The 20,450-nt window shown below is 42.8% G+C and overlaps 1 protein-coding gene and 1 pseudogene across 1 annotated transcript in view; one reads left to right on the top strand and one right to left on the bottom strand.

Annotated features, from left to right (window-relative positions):
• The window catches only part of MAP3K3 (mitogen-activated protein kinase kinase kinase 3), a 55,981-nt gene that overhangs the window by 24,145 nt on the left and 11,386 nt on the right, over positions 1-20,450 (bottom strand). The window contains exons 3-6 of the mRNA XM_014532124.1: positions 16,307-16,347; positions 11,821-11,920; positions 8,396-8,509; positions 1,077-1,197 (exon numbers count right to left, since the gene is read on the bottom strand). Coding sequence (XP_014387610.1) covers positions 1,077-1,197; positions 8,396-8,509; positions 11,821-11,920; positions 16,307-16,347 — 376 coding nt within the window. The remainder of the gene's footprint in view (positions 1-1,076; positions 1,198-8,395; positions 8,510-11,820; positions 11,921-16,306; positions 16,348-20,450) is intronic.
• Positions 7,147-7,872, top strand: LOC102246177 (annotated as a pseudogene).

The following is a 20,450-nucleotide window of genomic DNA, read 5'->3' as shown; positions in this document are numbered from 1 at the left end:
GACAGTCTCCTTGCTGGGGTGCAGGCTCTCTCTCCTCAACCAGCTTATTGAAAACACAGCTGCCAATTATCAATAATTTAGAGAAATATGAAACTGATACACAGACTTTCAGCTTGGCAACACTTACTACCAGTGCTTGTTTGAGTTCAAGAAACTACCCAGTGAGTCGAAGTCAGTGCCTCAGCAACATATTCTTCTTGTTAATTCCTCAGGAGGCTTATCACTCACAGACAAGCTTAGAAACAGGACCAATGCTCAGACCTCCCTAAGCTCAGCTCAAGATCTTTAGAGAGCAATTTAGTTTGATGCAATTCTCCCTGTATGGATAGAATTTGGTTTCATAGTGGCAGCAGGGGTCTCAGCAACGTTAGGACAGTAGGCTCAACACAAATGTTTGATAAGGCCAGATTTCCCCCTTGATACAAATTCCCAGAAGTCAAGAAATGGCCCTTTTCCTCAGATTCTAGGAAACAGGATCTAGAGCAATATGGAGTTATGTGGTATAATGCACAGATCTGATTTAGATTTATTTCCTGGGGAGGCCCAGCAGCAGCTACACAGCTTTCTTCCTAATTAGCCAATTGTATACACTATGTCAACAGTCTCTTGTCCTTCCCATACAACTTAGTTTGACTTTTCCAGAATTTCATTTGTCAACATCTACCTCGAAGCACAGGGACTCCTCAAGAATCACAGGCAAGAGGTTTGAGGTCAAAACTCAAACTTAGACCTGATTCTGAACTCCACAAGTCCACAATCCTTCGGGGAAAGAATGGTCAAAAATGAAGGTAGACTACTGCTGGAGGGCTTCACACAGATGTTTGAGGAGATCAGTTTTTCAGAGATGTTTAAAAGGAATTTTATTACACCATCACATCATTACAGTGTAAGTTTCCTGAGGATCACAATACCATCCCAGTCATTTTTTTTTATTCCTTTTTCCCAAATAAAGGCATAGAGGATTATTCTGCACAGAGTAGCAGTCAATAATGTTTGCTGATTGTTTTTTAATTAATAATTTTTAAAAATATGGGCAGATATATTAGATGAGAGAAAAAAAGGGGTGAAATACTCACTGACAGAGAGGTGCCTGCTTCTGGACTCAGGGGGCTGGTAGACAGTATTTATATCTCCTGCAGACTGGGAAGCTTTGATCCGTACCTGCCTGGACACTCCGGAGTGGGGAGAGGAACTGGTCTGCAAGATAAGAGGAAAAAGACTGAGATATCGATTCCGAGCAAGATGGCGGCATAGGTAAACACGGGAGACTGCTGCCGCAAACAACCACTTCAAAAATACAACTAAAAGACGGAACGGACATCACCCAGAACCACAGGAAGGCTGGCTGAGGAGAGACTCTTCAACTAGAAGGAAAAATAACAGCACACCGAGGCTCAGAGGAGGCGCAGTGTGGAAAATACTCAGGTGCGGAGGTGCGCGCGCAAAGCGGGCTGGTGGCTGAGAGCGCGGTTGTCGTTTTCGGTCAGGGGGGAGTCTCAGACTCTGAGCTCCAGATACGGGCGAATCGCTGGGGACTCGGACTCAAACGGGAGAAGCGGGAGTGTCTGGCATCAGTTGGAAGGCAGCTTTCTCTCCGAGGTTTGCAGCGGTTCCTGGGGTTCTGAGAAGCAGAGCCTCTGGGAACGGGACTGAGGGCAGCCATAACCGCTCCCTCCGCCCGCCCTGTTGAGCCCGCCCCGCCCAAGCCCTGCGCAGAGCCATTTGCCAGATCGCCTCAGGCAAAGGCTAGATTAGCACCTCCCCAGAGGACAGAAGTTTTCCGCGGCAGACACAGCTGATTCACACAGCCAGTCGGCCTGGTGGTCAAATCCCTCTAGTATTAACTACAACAATCAAGGCTCAACTAGAACAAGACTGCGCACAAAGACCACTAGGGGGTGCACCAAGAAAGCATAAAAAATGCGGAGACAAAAAAACATGACAGAAATGGAGGATATAGAGCTAAAAATCGCAATTTTGAGGGCTTGCAAAAATGTGCTAGAAGCTGTCAATAAACTTGAGGAGAGAGTCACGAAAACTAATGAGACCCTCGATGCTATGATAAAGAACCAACTAGAAATTAAGCATACACGGACTGAAATAAAGAATATTATACAGACACCCAATAGCAGACCAGAGGAGCGCAAGAATCAAGTCAAAGATTTGAAATGCGAAGAAGCAAAAAACACCCAACCGGAAAAGCAAAATGAAAAAAGAATCCGAAAATATGAAGATAGTGTAAGGAGCCTCTGGGACAACTTCAAGCGCATCAACATCCGAATTATAGGGGTGCCAGAAGATGAGAGACAGCAAGATATTGAAAACCTATTTGAAGAAATAATGGCAGAAAACTTCCCCCACCTGGTGAAAGAAATGGACTTACAGGTCCAAGAAGCGCAGAGAACCCCAAACAAAAGGAATCCAAAGAGGACCACACCAAGACATATCATAATTAAAATGCCAAGAGCAAAAGACAAAGAGAGAATCTTAAAAGCAGCAAGAGAAAGAGACTCAATTACCTACAAGGGAATACCCATACGACTGTCAGCTGATTTCTCAACAGAAACTTTGCAGGCCAGAAGGGAGTGGCAAGAAATATTCAAAGTGATGAATAGCAAGAACCTACAACCAAGATTACTTTATCCAGCAAAGCTATCATTCAGAATTGAAGGTCAGATAAAGAGCTTCACAGATAAGGAAAAGCTAAAGGAGTTCATCACCACCAAACCAGTATTATATGAAATGCTGAAAGGTATCCTTTAAGAGGAGGAAGAAGAAAAAGGTAAAGATACAAATTGTGAACAACAAACATGCATCTATCAACAAGTGAATCTAAGAATCAAGTGAATAAATAATCTGATGTACAGAATGAACTGGTGATTATAATGAATCAGGGACATAGAAAGGGAATGGACTGACTATTCTTGGGGGGGAAAGGGGAATGGGAGATGCGGGAAGAGACTGGACAAAAATCGTGCACCTATGGATGAGGACAGTGGGTGGGGAGTGAGGGCGGAGGGTGGGGCGGGAACTGGGAGGAGGGGAGTTATGGGGGAGAAAAAAAAAAGAGGAACAAATGTAATCTGAACAATAAAGATTTAAAAAAAAAAAAAGACTGAGATATCTTTAAGCAGGTGGGCTGAGAAAAGCCCCATCACACTTACCTAGAATCCACATATTTTCAGCTGCCTTCATGCTTTCAATACATGAGCTACAGCTACCCAGCTTTCCTGCAAATTTCACTCCTCAGTCTGTCTTGGAAAATCACTATTTGCTCTATATAGTTTTATGGCTTCACTGACATATGAGCACTGAGACCCAGTGCCCCAATTTAATAAGCAATGACCCAGACACGGAGGAATAACAGGCATTCTTCTATTAATCTGCCAAACAGAAAAGAGTTGTAAATACCCTCTCATAAAATTCTCCAGAGAGCTTGGGAAGAATAGCAGGAAAAGCAGGAAATTATTTCAGCAGTGAGACCACCTGCTGAGTGGGGGTCAGAATAGAGAATGATGGGTACCTCCCTGCCCAACAAAATTCTGGTTGGTAAATATGTATTTTTAAAAGTAACTTGAGGGGGATAGGTGGGGCTGGGAGGAGGGGAGTAAAGGAGGGGGATGGGAGATATCTGTAATACTATCAACAATAAAAAAATATATTTTAAGAAGAGTATTTGAGGTTAGGATTGTTGCAATAGGAATCTAAAAAAAAAAAAGTAACTTGATATGCTATTTCTTCCCATAATCATTCCCTGAAAATTAAGGTAAGATCTCAGTTGCTTCATATTATTGAAGTTTACATGTAAACCATCTCAGAATTGTGTTCATTTGGGAAAGGCTATTTTTATTCTGTCAGAGGTCAAGGACCTCAAAACAGGATCAGCAGCATTACCATACTGACCCCCAACTTTTGCACTGACCCAGTCAAGCCCTAGAGAGAAAACAAAACAATAAAGGGGGATCCTTGCACTGAGAAAGCTTAAAACTGAAGTTTGGTGGTGAGCAAGTGAAGTCAGGATGTGCTTACAAATAATCCAGAGCACTACTGAGAGTGGAAATGGGAGCTTGGGATTTATGAATAATTTGGGTCAAAGTTTCTACTTACATCTCTGTCTTTTACCTCCCAGAAGAAAAAAAAATCTGACTTAAACAAACTATATCCTGTCCTCCAGGAAAAAGGCTTCCCGTTCTCAGGGGTGAGTTCAGCTGCCAAGCAGCCTCCTCTAGTTTCCCCAGGCCAGACTTTTCACATGCAAGTTGTCTTGACAAACTGTATTGCTCTAATGGGAAGTCAGAACCAAGGGGACATGAATGTTCTTGCTGAAGCCCCCAAGATGCAATAGCTCTCTACTGAGAGTCAGAAAGCCACATACTGAGGCAGCAGGCCAGTGAAGGGCAAGCGAAGGGCCCAGCCCTGCAGTCAGAAGAGCTGCATGATGAGCACTTAAAGACACCTGCTTGGACACAGGGCCTTACACATAGTGGGACTTCAATAAATCTTGGCAATATGAATTAGAAATGTATCAAAGAACATATACTCTAAACTCTCAATTTTAAAATCTAAAAGCTGAGATAGGAAAGTAGGTTCAACAGCCAGCATAAGATTTGTAAAAAAAAAAAAGAGGCTGAAGTTGCGGCAACAGGTTGGAAAACAGATGAAGGGAAATTAATAAAGGTTTCAAAGCAAGGCTTCTCACACTTGAATGTGTACACAAAATCACCTGGGACCTTGTTAAAATGTAGATTCTGACACAGTAGGTCTGGGTGGGGTTGAGAATCTGCATTTCTAACAAGCTTCCAGGTGATATTGCTGACACATGGTCCATACTTTGAGCAGCAATGTCTTAGGAGGTGAGTCATGCTTTAATTTAAGGCAACGCTTCTCAATCCTAGCCACCCACCAGAATTGCCCATGGGGCTTTTGACACTTCAGACCAACTCAGAGGATGGGGCTCAAAGATCGGCATTTTTCAAATCTTCCCAAGTGTTTGTAATAGTCAAGTTTGAAAACCCCAATTTAAGGAGATAAAAGAGAATGGTGTAGCAAACAAAAATGAAGTTGATGCAAGGATTCAGAGAACCTTGAATAAGACTTAGAAGTGGGCCGAAACCGGTTTGGCTCAGTGGATAGAGCGTCGGCCTGCGGACTCAAGGGTCCCGGGGTTCGATTCCGGTCAAGGGCATGTACCTGGGTTGCGGGCACATCCCCAGTGGGGGGTGTGCAGGAGGCAGCTGATCGATGTTTCTAACTCTCTATCTCTCTCCCTTCCTCTCTGTAAAAAATCAATAAAATATATTAAATAAATAAATAAATAAATAAATAAAAGCATTTCCTCTTAAAAAAAAAAGACTTAGAAGTGGGAAAGAGGAAGAAGGAAGGTGGGACTAGGAAAAATAAATGGGAACTATAATAGAGTGAAAAGAGAGTCAACAGGTGTGAAGGGTGTAGCTAGCAGAACATTCTAAAGCTAGCAAACAGAATGTGACATTTGACCATTCAATGAAAACTTCACTGAAGGATTCTGTGGGTAGCAGTGTATGTGGCTGACACAAACAACATGCAACATTACCAGGGAACCATGTACATAAAGATTGCAGTGAGTGGAAGCTAGAAGATCAGCAGAGAAAGAGGTTATAAAAGTTAACCTACAATCTTGATGCAAGATTTGGTGGCATCAAACAAAAGGAATAAGTGGATTCAATTCTGCAGGGGGGAAATTAGGTTCATGGGAACACGAGCTGAGAAACAGCACCCTGGATCTCACCATGATCTGCTTCAATGGTGGCACCAAGAGACATTTGCATGAATACCAGTATAGTTATGATAGTTGTAGAAGCATCTAGGCAGGTTATTTAATAAATTTATAGCTTTAACATTAATTTACTAAAAACCTTTAAAAATGTTTTAAATGAATGCCATGTTTACAACCCTCATATAAATTATTTTTTTCTTTTTGTTATATACCACCAATATTCACAGAGCTAATCCATATTGAGATTAGGTGAGTAAACCTGTTTTCATTACTTCTACTCTTCAATGCTTTGCAGACTTTGATTACATATATGCTTTTGTATGCAAATACAAAAGAATGCTAAGCTTAAAAGCTGGGTCTAGAAAGTTATAAGAAGATCAAGAGTAGAAAGATAATAGTTAGATGCACACATGTTTAGAAAAGTCTTTATTTATTTTAATTCTCACCGAGGACATGTTTTTCTGTTTTTGTTTTGTTTTCAGAGAGAGAGAAACATTGATGTGAGAGTGAAGCATCACTGACAGTTACAGAAGCACTGTTCTAGAGGTGGGATTCCTGAGCACATAGCTATTTTGAATCATACTTCTGTTTATTAAGAAGTTTGAAGTCTAGTTGAGGAAGTTCCCAAGGAATTATCACCACCATTATCACTCACTGTTAGTCTTAAATGCACATCTTTACAAATGCAAAAAATAATAGCAGCTTAAGTGTCCCAATATAGCACAAATGGTTATTTAATTAAATTATGGTACATCCAACTCAAGGGAATTATGTATTTTTATAAATTATAATTATGAAGATTGTATGCTCTTATAGGGTAAAAGTTATAAATATGCAACAACTAGAGGGTAATAATTAAGCAACCTATAAACTGGTGTGCAAATTACATCCAATGACTAAACTAATAGGGAATAAATAAAATGGTTTCAGTCAATATATTAACCAAATTGTAGGGGGTATATCAGGCTAGATCCTTTAAAAGGTAATGGCCATGGTCTGACAAAGAGGAAGAAGAACTGAAGAATGGGAGAGTATGAGGAAGAATGTGGAAAGATGAGACTGGGGAATTAAAAGCAAGGCTAGTTGGTAATAAACCCTGGGTGCTAGGCTAAATGTAGATCTATGACAGGCAATAAGGAAGAACTGTAAGGTGCAGGTGAGTAATTTAAATAGAGAAATGAAATAATAAAGTATGTATTTTTACTTCAGAATACTTCCCAAAACATATTTTTAAAAAAGACACACTTGGGATAGAGAAGACCAATCCTCATGCACAAGGACACGTCTGTAATATCAGAAAATGTCTTCTTAATTCTAAGGCTCCCTAACTGCATTCTCCTTTGTCTCCTCCTAATAGGACAGTTCAACCCCATATGTCTCTTAAAAAAATAAATGGTCGGAGGAAGACATGGTTGCAGCTGCAATGCAGCTCTGTCCCTCCCACTCCTGCCTCACCACTGTTCACTCTCACCCAGGAACAAGTTGGTCAGGCAGCTGTGCCGCAGCCATGGCTTTTAAAAATACCGGAAAGACACCGTGGAACCAGAGGTGGTGATTCACCAAATCACAATTTCTCTAACTAGCCACAATGTAAAGCCTTTGGAGAAGGTGTATGCTCATTTGATCAGAGGTGCAAAAGAAAGGAATCTCAAAGTGGAAGGACCAGTTCAGATGCCTACCAAGACTCTGAGAATCACTACAAGAAAAACTCCCTGTGGGGAGGGTTCTAAGACTTCGGATCACTTTCAGATGAGGATCCACAATCGACTCATTAACTTGCACACCCCCTTTGTTAACCAGATTACTTCCATCACGTAGAGTTGAAGTCACCATTGCAGATGCTTGAGCACCATTCCATCTAAATTCTGTCCTGGTATAGTGCACCCATGGCTCTCATACAGCATGTCAGCTGTCTACAGTTGGCTGTCTTCAAGCATAAGGGAAGGAAACAGTGCCAAGAAACCATTGGGAACATGCATCTGAAGAAAACTGGTAGAGGAATCCGTGATTAGAAGCCAGACCCAGTTTACAAGCATTCTTGTGGAACGTAGTCCCTCAGAGACCCTTTAGGAAAGGAAACTGCACAAAGAATAACTCCTCACTTCTGACGGTCCCTGTTGATTGCCTGCCATTTGGTAAGGCAGCAGCTAGTAAGTTACAAGAGCCCTACAGCCCAATGGCCTTTTTTCCAATGAAGAGAAGGAAAAGTTTATTTCCTACAAGTGTCCTAAGAGAAAGGCACAGTTGCTGAGGAGCTGGGATTTATAAAGCATGAGAGTCTTGAATCCTTGGTAGCCTTTGCTTATCAGCAACCCCCACACTAATCAAATCTTTCTTGTTAGGGTCCAAATCTAATTGAAAGGACATAAATATAGAGAAAAAAATATCCTTTATTATAAAATGTTTTCCTTCCTCCCACACCACAAGCCAAGTAACCTTTAGTTGCAACTTTAACACTGATGATCTGGCTTCACAGTGAAATCAAATGCAGAAGGCTAGCTGGCTACTGACACTGTGGCCATGCTTATGTTTTCACTTTAGTAGTGGCTGAGGAACACAAAATTCTGTCAAGGAAGCAAGGTGAACTGAAGGACAGCAAGCTTTGTTTTCCGCTGCCAGGCTATGATAGGGGCTACTTACATGGTTTCTGTCCTGAGGCAGCAGCAATATCCTAAGGCTTTTCATGCTTGAGCTCCTATCCAAAATGTCAATTGCTTTATCAAGATCATCTTGGTTCTTCAGCAGGATGGAGAGCTGTGACACAGGACACACAAAAAAGGAAATCATATAAAAGTCTTTAGTTTGCAGAAATAAGCAAAATAAACAAAAATAAAATTGGAAGAAAACAATCTCGTTGGATACTATGGGGTCTTAAAAGATCACATTGAAACTACAGAGATATTTTCTTTTCTTTACATGTACAATTCAATAATTTTTAGTAAATTTACAGAGTTGTGCAACCATCACCGCAATTCAATTTTAAAACGTTTCACTGCTCAAAACAGATCTCTTGTGTTATAGTCACCGGCCGCCCCCAAACAGCTATAGTCCCCATATTTCTTTCCAAATTAAGCAGTAGAATCCTGTCTGACATTAACGAAATAAGAAGAAAAGGGATATTGGAGGAGGGAGGCTGGAAGAGGATGAAAACTGTTACTTAAATAAGGACACAAATTTAGACCACATAGCAGGGTTGGAAAGAGTAAATTTTATGGTAGGTGAATTATCCTATCTAATAAAAGAGAAACATGGTAATTAGCTGTACCTCCGCTACCCTTCCCATTGGCTAATCAGGGAGATATGAAAATTAACTGCCAACCAAGATGGCGGCCGGCAGCCAGGCAGCTGACGCGAACAGGGAGGCTTGCTTGCTTCAGTGACAGAGGAAGCCAAGCTTCCCCGCCTGCCTTGCCGGCCTCTGAGCTGCAACTCTAAGAAACATTGTAACAAATATAGAAGCTAAACCAAACCCCAGAAACCTGCTTTAGTCAGCCAGGCTTCAGCCAACAGGACCACAACAGTGTTTCAAATACAGAAGGTAAACAAAGGCCAGAAACCTGCTTTGAGCAGCCGAGGCCTAAGAGCTGGAGCCAAGCCTCAGAGCTAAAGCTGGCCCAGAATAAAAGAAAAAAAGAAAAAAAGGAGCGGTTGGGAGCTTCAGTCACCCGCCAGCCTGAAAACGGCCCTCAGCCCCTCACCCAGACTGGCCAGGCACCCCAGTGGGGACCCACACCCTGAAGAGTGTGTGACCAGCTGAAAACAGCCCTCAGCCCCTCACCCAGGCTGGCCAGGCACCCCAGTGGGGACCCCCACCCTGAAGGGTGTGTGACCAGCTGCAAACAGCCATCATCCCCTCATCCAGGCTGGCCAGGCACCCCAGTGGGGACCCCCACCCTGAAGGGTGTGTGACCAGCTGCAAACAGCCATCATCCCCTCATCCAGGCTGGCCAGGCACCCCAGTGGGGACCCCCACCCTGAAGGGGGTGTGACCAGCTGCAAACAGCCATCATCCCCTCATCCAGGCTGGCCAGGCACCCCAGTGGGGACCCCCACCCTGAAGGGGGTGTGACCAGCTGCAAACAGCCATCATCCCCTCATCCAGGCTGGCCAGGCACCCCAGTGGGGACCCCCACCCTGAAGGGGGTGTGACCAGCTGCAAACAGCCATCATCCCCTCATCCAGGCTGGCCAGGCACCCCAGTGGGGACCCCCACCCTGAAGGGGGTGTGACCAGCTGCAAACAGCCATCATCCCCTCATCCAGGCTGGCCAGGCACCCCAGTGGGGACCCCCACCCTGAAGGGGGTGTGACCAGCTGCAAACAGCCATCATCCCCTCATCCAGGCTGGCCAGGCACCCCAGTGGGGACCCCCACCCTGAAGGGGGTGTGACCAGCTGCAAACAGCCATCATCCCCTCATCCAGGCTGGCCAGGCACCCCAGTGGGGACCCCCACCCTGAAGGGGGTGTGACCAGCTGCAAACAGCCATCATCCCCTCATCCAGGCTGGCCAGGCACCCCAGTGGGGACCCCCACCCTGAAGGGGGTGTGACCAGCTGCAAACAGCCATCATCCCCTCATCCAGGCTGGCCAGGCACCCCAGTGGGGACCCCCACCCTGAAGGGGGTGTGACCAGCTGCAAACAGCCATCATCCCCTCATCCAGGCTGGCCAGGCACCCCAGTGGGGACCCCCACCCTGAAGGGGGTGTGACCAGCTGCAAACAGCCATCATCCCCTCATCCAGGCTGGCCAGGCACCCCAGTGGGGACCCCCACCCTGAAGGGGGTGTGACCAGCTGCAACCTCCCGATCCGCCCTGCTCTGTGCATGGCAGGAGGCAGCGCCCCAACTCCCCAATCGGCCCTGCTCTGAGCCCGACCAGGGGCTGCACCTAGGGATTGGGCCTGCCCTCTGCCACCTGGGAGCAGGCCTAAGCCAGCAGGTCATTATCTCCCGAGGGGTCCCAGACTGCGAGAGGGCACAGGACGGGCTGAGGGACCCCCTCTCCCCACCCCGAGTGCACAAATTTTTGTGCACCGGGCCTCTAGTATATTAATAAAACTATTATTACAAATATATAAACATAAATAAAATAAAATTTTAGTAATTACTGTATGTATGTCATGAGCTGAAAAAGGTGGGAAATCACTGCTCTAGACATACTCTCTTTAATAGGCACAAACATGTTACCTTTCAGACTAATGCAAAGCACCAGTCTAAACAGACTGCAGCCTCTAGTACCTTTCTTATAGCTGGGAAAGCAGCCAACTAACTGACAATCAAAAGAATTCCTTCCTGCCCTAGCTGGTTTGGCTCAGTGAATAGAGCGTCAGCCTGCGGACTAAAGGGTCTCGGGTTCGATTCCAGTCAAGGGCACATTCCCGGGTTGTGGGCTCAATTCTCAGTAAGGGGGCGTGCAGGAGGCAGCCAATCAGTGATTCTCTCTCATCATTGATGTTTCTATCTCTCTCTCCCTCTCCCTTCCTCTCTGAAATCAATAAAAATATATTAATAAAAAAAAAAAAAGAATTCCTTCCTGCCCTGGTCAGGTAGCTCGAGGAGAAAGAGTCAAAGAAATCGTTGAAGTGCGTGCTAACTTTTGAAGCAAGCTACAATCAGGAGTTAAATTCTGAGAGAAGAATCCGGCATTTATGACTGTTAATAGAGGTTCTACCCACCAGTTTTCTCCCCTTCCCAGTTCCTCTGCTTCTAGTTAAGTCTGTGCTGGAAAGAAAAAGATCACCTCCAAAATGTAAAGGAGACAATATAAGACCTGGCTCTGACACCATACCTGACTCCACCATGGAGTGTTAGAGCTACCGGCGCTGAAAGAGCAAGGGAAATGAAAATAGCTACATAATCTCCCCATATAGTGAAAACAAAACAAAACAAACAAAAAAACCCACCAGAGATCCCAGAGTTATTGGAATTAAGAAAAAAAGCTCCAGAAAGTGAAAACATATGATGATATTACAAGAACCAACCAGGAAATCCTCAGCTAAGCAGAGAGGAAAAAGGTAGGCAGCTGTCCCTACTGTTGTCCCCATATCATCCATCTACTTTCTCACCTCATTGTTCATGTAATGTAGATCAAGAGGCTGCCCAAACACTGTTGTCACCTTGCGCTCCACATCTTCATATCTCACAGGCCGGCTGAATGCTATAATTCTGAAAAGGAATAGGAAGCATGGTTAATTGCATATTTTAACGTAGGATTTAGAAAGCTATGACTTCTAATGATTTTCTTGTGTGTTTTTTTTTCAATATAGGACACAATTTGCCTTTTTCTTTATTGTTTCTTTTTCTTCTCTTATCTATCTGTATTTTTTCACTCTTCCTCTAAGCATCTTTAAGGTTTGCTAATAGTATTAGCAAAGTATTTGCTTAGTCCCACCCACCGCTCTACCACTTCAGCTTAGATTTTTCTTTCAATGACAGCTCAGTATCATAGCAGGACACCTAGATTTAAAAACTATGTTCCAAATACTCCTGTTAGGAAGAAAACCTGGAGATTGGTGCAGCAGTCCTAAAATCATGGTGTTAACTCCTAAGTGACTCAACTTCAGACTTGAAAGATTTTTTCCACTGCTCATTTTTGAGATGTCATAGGAATCTCAATATTGATTATCCTCAGAATCGAGATTTCCTACCATAGAGTTACAGGAATTTCCCTTGAGTTGGTTATATGTCTGATTAGTTTCTTAACCAGCCACACAAGTGGACATGTAAGTAGTGTTGATATTGATGCTCTTCTAGAAAGACTCCTTTGGTCAGTTCAAAGAACAATTCCTATAATGGAGGATACAGTAAGAACTGCGAATATACTAGAAGCCTCTGAGTTGTACAGTTTGTTAAGATTATACAGGTGTTAACATGATTTGTCTTTAACTAACACAGCAAAATTTAAAAGTGGGAAAAGATGAAACAAGACTGGCAAAATGTTGGTAATACTGAAACTGGGTGACACGTCCATGGAGGGTCAGTATAATATTCTCTCTACTTTTGTGTGTGTTTGAAATTTTCATTAAAAAGTTTTAATGAATGTATTAGGATGAACTATATGATACTGCTGATAGTCCTAAAGAGGCAATTTCATATGGATTCAACATAATACTCTGAAACTTAAATTAAAACAAAAATAAGCCAAGAGATAAGCAGATGAGAATATCAGAGAGAACCTCATATATATACTCTTTCTATATATACATATAAAAGAAAATATAGATTAAAGAATATTAGCATGGGGATAGATTTCCTAATTATGACATAAAATATAGAAGACCAAAAGGATAAAGACAGATTTGACAACAAAATTTAAACTTCTGATGACAAAATAAATCATCAACAAAGTTTAAAAAAATATCGCCCTAACCAGTTTGGCTCAGTAGATAAAGTGTCAGTCCACAGACTGAAGGATCTCGGGTTTGATTCAAGGGCAGATACCTCGGTTGTAGGCTCAATCCCTGGCCCTGGTCCGGGCACGTGCAGGAGGCAACCAATTGATGTGTCTCTCTCACAACAATGTTTCTCTCTCTCTGTCTCTCCCTTTCCCTTCCACTCTCTCTAAAAATCAATAAAAAAATATTCTCAAAAAAAAAAAAAATTCTCAGGTGAGGATTAACACACACACACACACACACACACACACACACACACACCAAACTTGGAGAAAATACTTGCCAAATCAATAGGAAAAAGTCAGAAAATCCAATTAAAAAAACAGGCAAAGTATGATGAGACAATTCAAAGAAGAGTTATGAATGGCTAATAAACACATGAAAAGAAGCTTAGTGTGATGGGAAAAATGCATATTAAAATTTCCTTCATCTTTTAATAGGTCTAGGCTAGATGAAATCTAACTACCATGTACTGAGTAAAGTACTCAGCCATGGAACCTCTACAGTTCTTGCCTTCCTCCATGCTGAGAGGAAGCAGTGTGTTGTTCTTTAACATCTTTCCTGCTTCCCCAGAGGGGGAAGAGGTATGAACAGAAGAAGCAACAAGACACAGGAAAGAGGAATCTATACTATTGGATTTTAATGAAATCTAACCAGATTAACTTCTTTAATGTTGGAAGTTATATTGCTGAATATATTAGTCTATATCCACCAGGAAATCCAACCATATTGTAATCCTTATATTTTTTCCCTTAAATCATCTGTCCCAAGCAATGATACTGTTGGGTGCTATCTAGAGATGGTTTACCTAGATATGAGTGTTTTTTGGAGCCTGAGAGAATGACTCCTGCAAATTCCTAATCATAAATCATACCCCGGCCCCTTCATTAGGACCTCAGCAGCAGTTCAAAAGGGGCCAGCCTTTTTGAATAAAATATCAGAAGACCACTCAAATGTCCCCAGCACACTATGAGAAAAGGATGGCTCAGAGATAAATTCTCTTGCATTTGGCCTGGAGACAAGCCATTCAAAACCCCCAAGAGCAGCCCAAAAGCCTGGTCAGGATCAGAAACCAGGACTTCCAAAGTTGGTAAGATCTAAACTGCTGCCCACCCAGTGAATAACAAGCATTTTTAGGCCAGTGTTTCAAAGAGGGATCAAACACCCATGACAATCATCTCACCAGTATCCAGACATGAAGGTTTTCAGAGGGAAGGAGATCCTAATCTACAGGCCTCCTCTTCTGCCCTCTTGGGGTTAAGAGGGAGAAAGGTCAGGAGTTTGGGCCCCAAACTTCCAAAGCAAAGGGGAAGTCAGCTCTCCCGAATGGATACTTGGCATAGATGAATGGAAAAAGCCACTACTTTTTTTCTATAAATTTTAATTCTGTAAGGGACTATTTAGATAAATACTGTCTATATTCCCTGTAAAAAGTAAAGAAAGCCCACAATAACATCCTCTACAAAATCCTAAGACATGAAATACACAAAACCAGAGCTGTCTGGCACAAAGCACCTTGAACTTGGCTTCCTTGCACCAACTTTATAAAGTCCTCAGTTCCACACATAGTACACAAACAGTGAAATGCCATGGCTCCTGAAAACAGCTCCATAAAAAGAGAATGCAGTTTTCAAAACCTTGATACCAATGCTCTGCTGCTCAGGGCTTCAAAAGACCATTCCTGCCTGACCACCTTAAATATTTGTGGTTTCGATCTGGCAGCTTCTCTGAAACTAAACACATACACGTTCTCAGTGTAAGTCTGCTCACTGTAACTGCATACCACTTTGGGAACAGGAATTCAGGAGAGCATAACTGCATAATTAGGCTCCAACACAATTGAGCTTTTGATTTCATATCTACTGAAAACTCTGGGCTGCAAGTCTGGCCATGCTTCCAAAACCCAGTCAGGTTAGAAGTGTGAAAAGCAGCAATAATGAAGTGACAATTTAACTTCCCAGCTACTGGCAAGACACAAGAGGAGCAGCTGGTGACAGGGCTCAGAAGGCCTTCCTCCTTCCAGGCCTGGAAGAGCCCTAGTACCCACATGGCAGCAGTAAGATTATGGCACTGCAGACCACTCTTTGCAAAATGTTTCTACCAGGCAGGCTCTGACAACTTTGTGGGCTTGTAGATGTATCTTTTTAAGGAAGAGCTATAGCCACAAATATCCTATGGAGCTAGCTTCAAAGTGGACTGAAAACTGCCAGCAGCAGAGAGGTGCCAATACTAAGAATGTCTGGAGAAACTAAGGTCCTCTGGAGGGACTTGTAAAGTAGGGGGACCTTATACTTATCAGTAGTATCCTCTTCGCCTCTCCAAATGCTGGGAGCAAAGAAAAATGGGGGATATCAATGAAAGAAAGGCAAAGAGTGGGAGACAGATATGAAAGGCACACTTATGCACATACATACACACAGGGTCCCAAATATCCCGTGACCAGAGTTCTCTATGGCTTTTAGAAGTTTTTCTTTAAATAACATGAGAAATTAAGTGAAGTCATATTTTTCTTCACTAAGAACATCTACCTTAACTTCCTACCAAAACACCCCCAAAAAACAAACAAAACAAAAAAACACAACAAAAAAACTAAATACTGACAATGGAGAAAAGGACATCAGGGTTTTGTAATATTACTTTCACTTCCCTAACAAGGTAAGGGAATATAGACTGAAAAACTCCCTCTTTCTTTGTTCTCAAATGATCTGAACTCCTTCACATCTGAGGGACTTGGTGAAGCTTCCCATGACCTAGACGTTATAAAAAACTTCCAATTCATCACCCTGGCCTCTGACATCGACAAAATTAGGACCACTCTATCAGGGAAGGTAATGGCACATCACAGGAGAATCATAAACTCCCTCTAATGCGTGCAAGTGGTACAGTGTCAGAGTGTCTGGAAGTTATGACTCTGAGAAGGGCTGAAGTCTTGACTTCCTCCCCTCGCAAACTGGCAGATCTCACAGTAGCAGAATAAGAGCAGGAGAGTAAAACATCAGTTTAAGTGGCTTCCATATAGACTAGAAATAAGGTTCAATTGGTAGGCCAAGCCAAGGGTGAAACTTTACCCTTTATGTCCAATCAACCCCATTGTCCAGCCAGTGACCCCACAAGAATCACTCCAGGGACACAACCACTAATCAGAAAGCAGACTTACCGCCTCTCCCCGTTGTGCTCAAACTTGATTCTGACGTCACTCTGCCAAAGAAATGACAGACAAGTTAGCGGGTATTCTGGCATGTGTTACTCCCAGGTAAGCAATAAGCAGTCATTTAGCAACATTAAGCAAATATCCCTGATGTCCTTTTCCAGCATCTCTACCCCCTGGGTATTCCCCTTTCCAATCAGTTGTAGTCTTCCAGTTCTAATCTCAGGGGCAACAAAGCTCTTGGGACAAGATCCCTAGGCGGCTGCCCCAGCTTAGTTGCTATGTTCTGGCATTTCATCCCTCCATATAATTTCCTGGCCAGGATACCGTTCCTTCTTGGCTGATGTAACTGAACAGAAAAAGAAATCTTAGTACTAACACTTCCTAACTATATAGCTATGAGCAAGTTATTTATCCTCTATGAATCTTGGTTTTTCCATCTGTAGAATGGGGCTAAATATGTCTAATTTGCAGAGTTGCTATGAGAACTAAATAAGATAATAGAAGTAAAGTGCCTGATATACAGTAGACATGCAATAAATGGTTGCTACTGCTGGTATTGATTTCTGTGATCCTCTCAAGGCTACCCCCAGGGGGATAACGTGGGACCCTGGACAAATTACCTTATAACTGCCCCCAGCTTTATCCTAAATGACCATCATGGGTAGCCTATAAGCTCTGGGAGAACAGGAATCACATCTATCTTGTTTCTGTACCCAGGAGACAATCAAGGGAATATGTAATATATGTGCTTAATATTTATTAAATGGATTAATTAGAGAACAAAGTTGAGTGTAAATATCAGAAATAAAAGGAAGTAGAAGTGTTAGAATGTTAAGGAACAAATCAAGGAGTAAGAGATATTGTGAAGGGCAAACAAACAACTTGTGGGAGTTAAAAATGAAAGGAAAAGGGAAGAGCTATGACAGAACAACAGATATAGAGGGGGGAAAAAGTAAGATTGTTAGGAAATCAACAAATAATATAGAGAAGAGAAAGAATTCATAATCAATGAAGATCATATTGAGAAAGACACATTTATAGAATGGCATAGAAGAAAGTAGAGGCTTTCAAAGCATTTGAAGATGAGGAACACAGAACAGACAAAAAAGGAAGAGCCTGAAAGGTAGAATGGATGCATAAGGACTTCCTCTTCCCAAGAGATTAGGGGCCTACAATTCTCTTCCAGTCCACTGAAGAACCGGACCAGTGGTTCTAATTTACACTCTTAAAATTGTGGAGAACCCCAAAGATCTTTGTTTATGTAAATTATATCTAATTTTTCTATACTAGAAATTAAAACTGAGAAAAAAATTTTTTCATTTTAAAATAATAAAAAACCATTACATGTTAACAAATACATTTTTTATTTTAAAAAATAACTATGTTTTTAAAAAATTTAGTGAGAGCTGGCTGGGTAGCTCGGTTGGTTAGAGCACTGTCCTGATACGCCAAGGTTGCGAGTTCAATCCCCAGTCAGGACACACACAAGAAGCAACCAATGAATACGTAAATAAGTGGAACAAATCGACGTGTCTGTCTGTCTCCTCCTTCCTCTCTCTCTAAAACCAATAAATAAATTTTTTTTTAAAAGGGTTTAGTGAGAGAATGCAAATCTTTTCAATGCATGGCTTAATAGGAGACAGCTGAATTCTCATATTAGCTTCTGCTTTGTATATATTGCAATATTAGATATCATGTAGCCTGTGTAAAACTTTAGATTCTTAAGAAAATGAGGCTGAAAAGGGCAAGTAACATCTTGGTATTATTATTATGAAAATTGTTTAGACCTCAAGGACTCCTGAAAGGGTCTTAGGAACCACCCAGAGGTCCCTAATTCACACCTTGAGAATCACTGAATTAAAATATAAGCTTTCCATCCTCGGATTATTTTAAATACAAGGAAACTGGGGGCCAGAGAGCTTAATGGCCCTGAAAAGGTCGCCTACTAAACAGTGGAGACCATAGCTTCCCTGAGGAATAGGTCTGTGATGTGACAATTCTTCCAAATACAGCCCTGATATAGCCCTCTCATCCTTAATATAATATATGGACCACTTCATCCATGAATAACATATGACGATAGTTAACATTTATTGAGCATTTACTATATACTGAGACTTGTTCTAAGCATCTATCTATATAATCCTTCCTATATAATAAAGAGCTAATATGTTAATTAACTGGACAGTGGAATGACTTTCCAGAACGACCAGTGGGCGGGGGGCAGGGCTGTGAGGTCCTGACCGGGACCATGAGGGCCGAGGCAGCCGGGGCTGTGAGGGCTGAGCCCCTTGCACAAATTTTGTGCATCGGGCCTCTAGTCTATATAATATTAGACCTCAAGGACTCCTGAAAGGGTCTTAGGAACCACCCAGAGGTCCCTAATTCACACCTTGAGAATCACTGAATTAAAATATAAGCTTTCCATCCTCGGATTATTTTAAATACAAGGAAACTGGGGGCCAGAGAGCTTAATGGCCCTGAAAAGGTCGCCTACTAAACAGTGGAGACCATAGCTTCCCTGAGGAATAGGTCTGTGATGTGACAATTCTTCCAAATACAGCCCTGATATAGCCCTCTCATCCTTAATATAATATATGGACCACTTCATCCATGAATAACATATGACGATAGTTAACATTTATTGAGCATTTACTATATACTGAGACTTGTTCTAAGCATCTATCTATATAATCCTTCCTATATAATAAAGAGCTAATATGTTAATTAACTGGACAGTGGAATGACTTTCCAGAACGACCAGTGGGCGGGGGGCAGGGCTGTGAGGTCCTGACCGGGACCATGAGGGCCGAGGCAGCCGGGGCTGTGAGGGCTGAGCCCCTTGCACAAATTTTGTGCATCGGGCCTCTAGTCTATATAATAAAAGCCTAAGTGACCATTATGGCAGAATGACCAGAACAATTGGTCACTATGATGCGCACTGACCACCTGGGGACAGAGGCTCAACGCAGGGGGAGGGCCGCTCAGCCAGAAGCCAGACTCACAGCTGGCGAGTACAGCGGCAGTGGTGGGAGCCTCTTCTGCCTCTGCAGAAGCGCTAAGGAGCAGTGAGTCAAGCAGTAAGGAGCAGTGAGCAGGCGGGCAGTAAGGAGGGAGGGGTCCTGGACTGTGAGAAGGCGCAGGCCAGGCTGAGGGACCTCCCCCCACAGTGCACAAATTTCATGCACCAGGCCTCTAGTGTTACATATATCAATTAAACTAACCCTCACAATAGGTACTATTATTATCCCTATTTTATATAAGAAACCGAGTTACAATGAAATTAAATAAGTTCTCTCAAGGTCATGAATCTTGTAAAAGAAAAGCCAGGATTTGAACTGAGGAAGACCAGCTCTTAACTACCATATTATGCTACAAGTTAAGCATTACATAGGCAAAGGAGGTTTATTTTATTCACAGATGCAGGGCTTCAATGGGAGCACTGAAAGAAGGAAACTGTCAAATGATCTTTTGTAATATTACTTTTTGGAACTCATGGAGGAGATGAAAAGCTCCCCATATCTAGGGTAATAATGGAGTCAGACCAGGAGATTGGTACCAATCATGAAACAAGCTATGGGAACTGGGGGACCAGTAGGGAGGGTTGTGGTTAGGGTTGTGAGTAGATGGGGATGGAGGAGGTAAATGGGGAAGGCACTGTGTCCCACCAGGTCTGCATTCTAGGTGAGGGTAAAGATATGTGTATGTGTAGCAGAAAGGAGGGGAGGTGGTGCTGCAAAGAAAATTATCCTGTAGATTCAAGGTTTGTAACAAGTAACAGCAGTTTTTTCACCGTCTTCTTTTCTCTTCCCCTGAAACACTAAACAGTTACCGAAGCAAGAGCTCTCCAAAGCATGGTGCCTGAGACCTGCTGCCGGGCTCTGACATGCCCTCTCTAGCTTACCACTATCTCTAGTTCTACAACTGGCTCTGGAGTAGTCCAAGTGCTCACCAGTTTGCAGTCCTGTCTGTCCCTGCAGGTAAGTTACTACATCCTTTCACCTCCTCCTGCTCACAGTCCAGGATAACTTGGTGTAGTCTTTCATTATTATTTTTTATTAATAGACTAGAGGCCCGGTGCATGAATTCATGTGCAGGTACAGTCCCTAGGCCTGGCCTGTGATCAGGGCCATCTTCCCCGGCTGCCCAC

The sequence above is a fragment of the Myotis brandtii genome, unplaced genomic scaffold (genome assembly GCF_000412655.1).
Source record: "Myotis brandtii unplaced genomic scaffold, ASM41265v1 scaffold120, whole genome shotgun sequence".
In the NCBI taxonomy this organism is placed as follows: domain Eukaryota; kingdom Metazoa; phylum Chordata; class Mammalia; order Chiroptera; family Vespertilionidae; genus Myotis; species Myotis brandtii.
The sequence above is the reverse complement of the archived record's forward strand: the minus strand, read 5'-3'. Positions and strand labels throughout refer to the sequence as shown.